Raw genomic sequence first — 2,458 nt, forward strand, 5'->3', positions numbered from 1 at the left:
AGTACACAACCTTGTACAGAGGTGTCGGTGCTCGGCGTGGCTACCACAGGTTCAAGTCCAGACCTGCTGACCTTTGCAGCATGAATTTCCCCTCTCTACAGTCACGTTTCCTATTTGCTTACTTACTTTTTTTAAAAAAAGACTAAATAAAGGCCACTATTGCCTACAAAGTAGTAATGTATTGCGCTTTTTAAGGAAATGATTTTAAGTTTTCCTGTTGTTATCTAAGGTATATGGAAAAAGGAAATTCAAAGGAGATGGTTGATTGGAGAACTTTATTGTAGATTTTCAATCAAATAAATGCTAATAATGATTAGTAATAGTTATCAAACAACTAATATACCAGAGATCACAATTTAACAAGGAAAACATGATGCATTCAAATACATTTATTTAGCTTGCATGTTTCAGTTCTAATATCAGTGTGAATTTTTATTCACAAGAAAAATAAATCATCAGCAATGCCTTTTAATATTTGTAATAAACATTCACGAGAGGATACAAATATGACAGAAATTTTACTCCTTTATTTTAAGTGTTTTAATTTTGTTTGCAAACTTTAAGAGTGCTTTAATGTTCTTCTACTCAGTGAGCAGCAGATGACCAGAGAAGAAGCTGTCTGTGGTCAGTCCGGTGCCTCCATGGTTGGCCACCAGCCACACTCTGTCTCCCCTCTCCAGCTTGATGAAGGTGCTGCCACTGGCTGAGATATAGCCACTGTGGCGGGTGGTGAATGAGTGCAGAATTAGCTCTCCGTTACGAAGAAGATCCACGCTGCCTGCGCTCCCATAGATGATGCAGTGGAACTCAAACTCATAGACTCCTGGGTGCTCGCAGGTGAAAAAGCCGGTCTTGCTGTCATAGCTGTTCTGTCCATTGTAGATGACATCATGGAACAGGATGGGGCTGCCAGCTTTGGGGTAGTTGTTACCGAGGCGCACAGAGAAGGCAACTTTATCAGCGGTGCCGGGGGGTCCCTGTGGTTCTGGTGTACCTGGAGGTCCTCTGGGTCCTGTACAGAAAACCACACAATCATCATCACATTGCACATGAAGTATAGTATATCACAACCTGTTCTGCATAAGTAACATGGAATATAATTTTAAAAAGATGTTAAGCATTTACCTGCTGGTCTGGGAGGCCCACGTTGACCTTAAATGGGAATAAAGCAAAGCAAAAAATCTTTATTTTTCACACAACTAAAACATGTGTATTAAATCTGTAACAAACAAAAAAAGAAAATTATCAACCTAACTATTCATATATCAGACAAACATAGGTAGATATTTAACTGTATCTCCTCCATCTTTATCAGATTGTCAAAAATTTAATGAGAAGATATAAAAGCAAAGGTTAATCACTGAAATACTAATTGTTTGAGCTATGTGAACTTGAAATAAACACGTACCATAAAGAAAACTGTATTTTAAAGTGATAATAGAGCATCAGTAACAACAGCTATCAATTGTAACTTGAATTTTTTTACCTGTTGGTGATTGTGGTTCCTCTGGACCTTCAGATAGAGAAATAAATCAATGTATATCTCATATGTGAAATTTCCAAGAGGCACTAGTTGATAGAATATGTTAATGCAAACATACCACCCTCCCTCCATGGATTGAGGTCAAATGCAGGGATGTCATCACACTGGGTGTATCCAGAACCGCGGGGTCGGTACAGAAAAGGTTTCTCAGGAACCTCAGTGATCCCTGTGTTGTCACAGATAATTCTGGCCAGAGATGAGTCCCTCAGGGCTAGCCTCTGTGCATCTGTGAAGAAACCATTGTTCTCCCACCAAAACCTGACATGAGAAACATTGCCTTAGTTTAGTTTTTGAGGATGTAAAAAAACACACAATATGCAGTGATGTTTAGATCATAGTTTAGTCAATATCTGTCTACTAACCGGTCTCCCTCACGGATCCTCTGGAACTGAGTGGCTATCAGACAGGCAAACAGGGGTCCCACTCTTCCTCCGCGGACAAATGGCTCAGCTACACCTCCCAGCCATGGGTCGATGTTTTCAGGTGTACCATACAGGTCCAGCAGTCCTTGAGCCAACTCTATGTTGTTCATCACGTCAGCCAACTCACTCAGAGTCCTTGGCTGTGACAGGCCACAGAACTCTCGCCATTTGTTGTAGCCTAAAATAGGAAGGAATAGGGTAAAACATAATTTGTGAACTGTGGAAATTACTTTAGCCAGAGCTATAGGAAAGCTGAATTAGAAATTGTTCATTAACAATTAGTAAATACCAGGAAGTCCATGGTCTCTTCCTCTCTGAAGGTTTAGAGATCCCAGATCCAGAGCCAGCTCTACAGAGAATTTAAACAGTCTGTCCCTCAACTCCTCAGTCAACATGTGACTTTGTGTGTTCAGCTTTGCCTGGCGACCTATAAGGCCTCTCACAATTGGATCCAATCCACCTGAAGAGACATTGAAAACATTTAGTATGTTTT

At 40.4% G+C, this 2,458-nt stretch overlaps 1 protein-coding gene across 1 annotated transcript in view; it reads right to left on the reverse strand.

The window, feature by feature from the left end:
• Window positions 1-323: 323 nt before the first annotated feature.
• Window positions 324-2,458, reverse strand: part of LOC107102497 (eosinophil peroxidase-like) — a 5,585-nt gene continuing 3,450 nt past the window's right edge. The window contains exons 11-16 of the mRNA XM_015401826.1: window positions 2,255-2,443; window positions 1,906-2,143; window positions 1,602-1,801; window positions 1,487-1,513; window positions 1,126-1,152; window positions 324-1,012 (exon numbers count right to left, since the gene is read on the reverse strand). Of these exons, the coding sequence (XP_015257312.1) occupies window positions 582-1,012; window positions 1,126-1,152; window positions 1,487-1,513; window positions 1,602-1,801; window positions 1,906-2,143; window positions 2,255-2,443 (1,112 nt within the window). The 3' untranslated portion in view covers window positions 324-581. The remainder of the gene's footprint in view (window positions 1,013-1,125; window positions 1,153-1,486; window positions 1,514-1,601; window positions 1,802-1,905; window positions 2,144-2,254; window positions 2,444-2,458) is intronic.

Source organism: Cyprinodon variegatus, unplaced genomic scaffold, assembly GCF_000732505.1.
Source record: "Cyprinodon variegatus isolate N-32 unplaced genomic scaffold, C_variegatus-1.0 Scaffold1263, whole genome shotgun sequence".
Taxonomy (NCBI): Eukaryota; Metazoa; Chordata; class Actinopteri; order Cyprinodontiformes; family Cyprinodontidae; genus Cyprinodon; species Cyprinodon variegatus.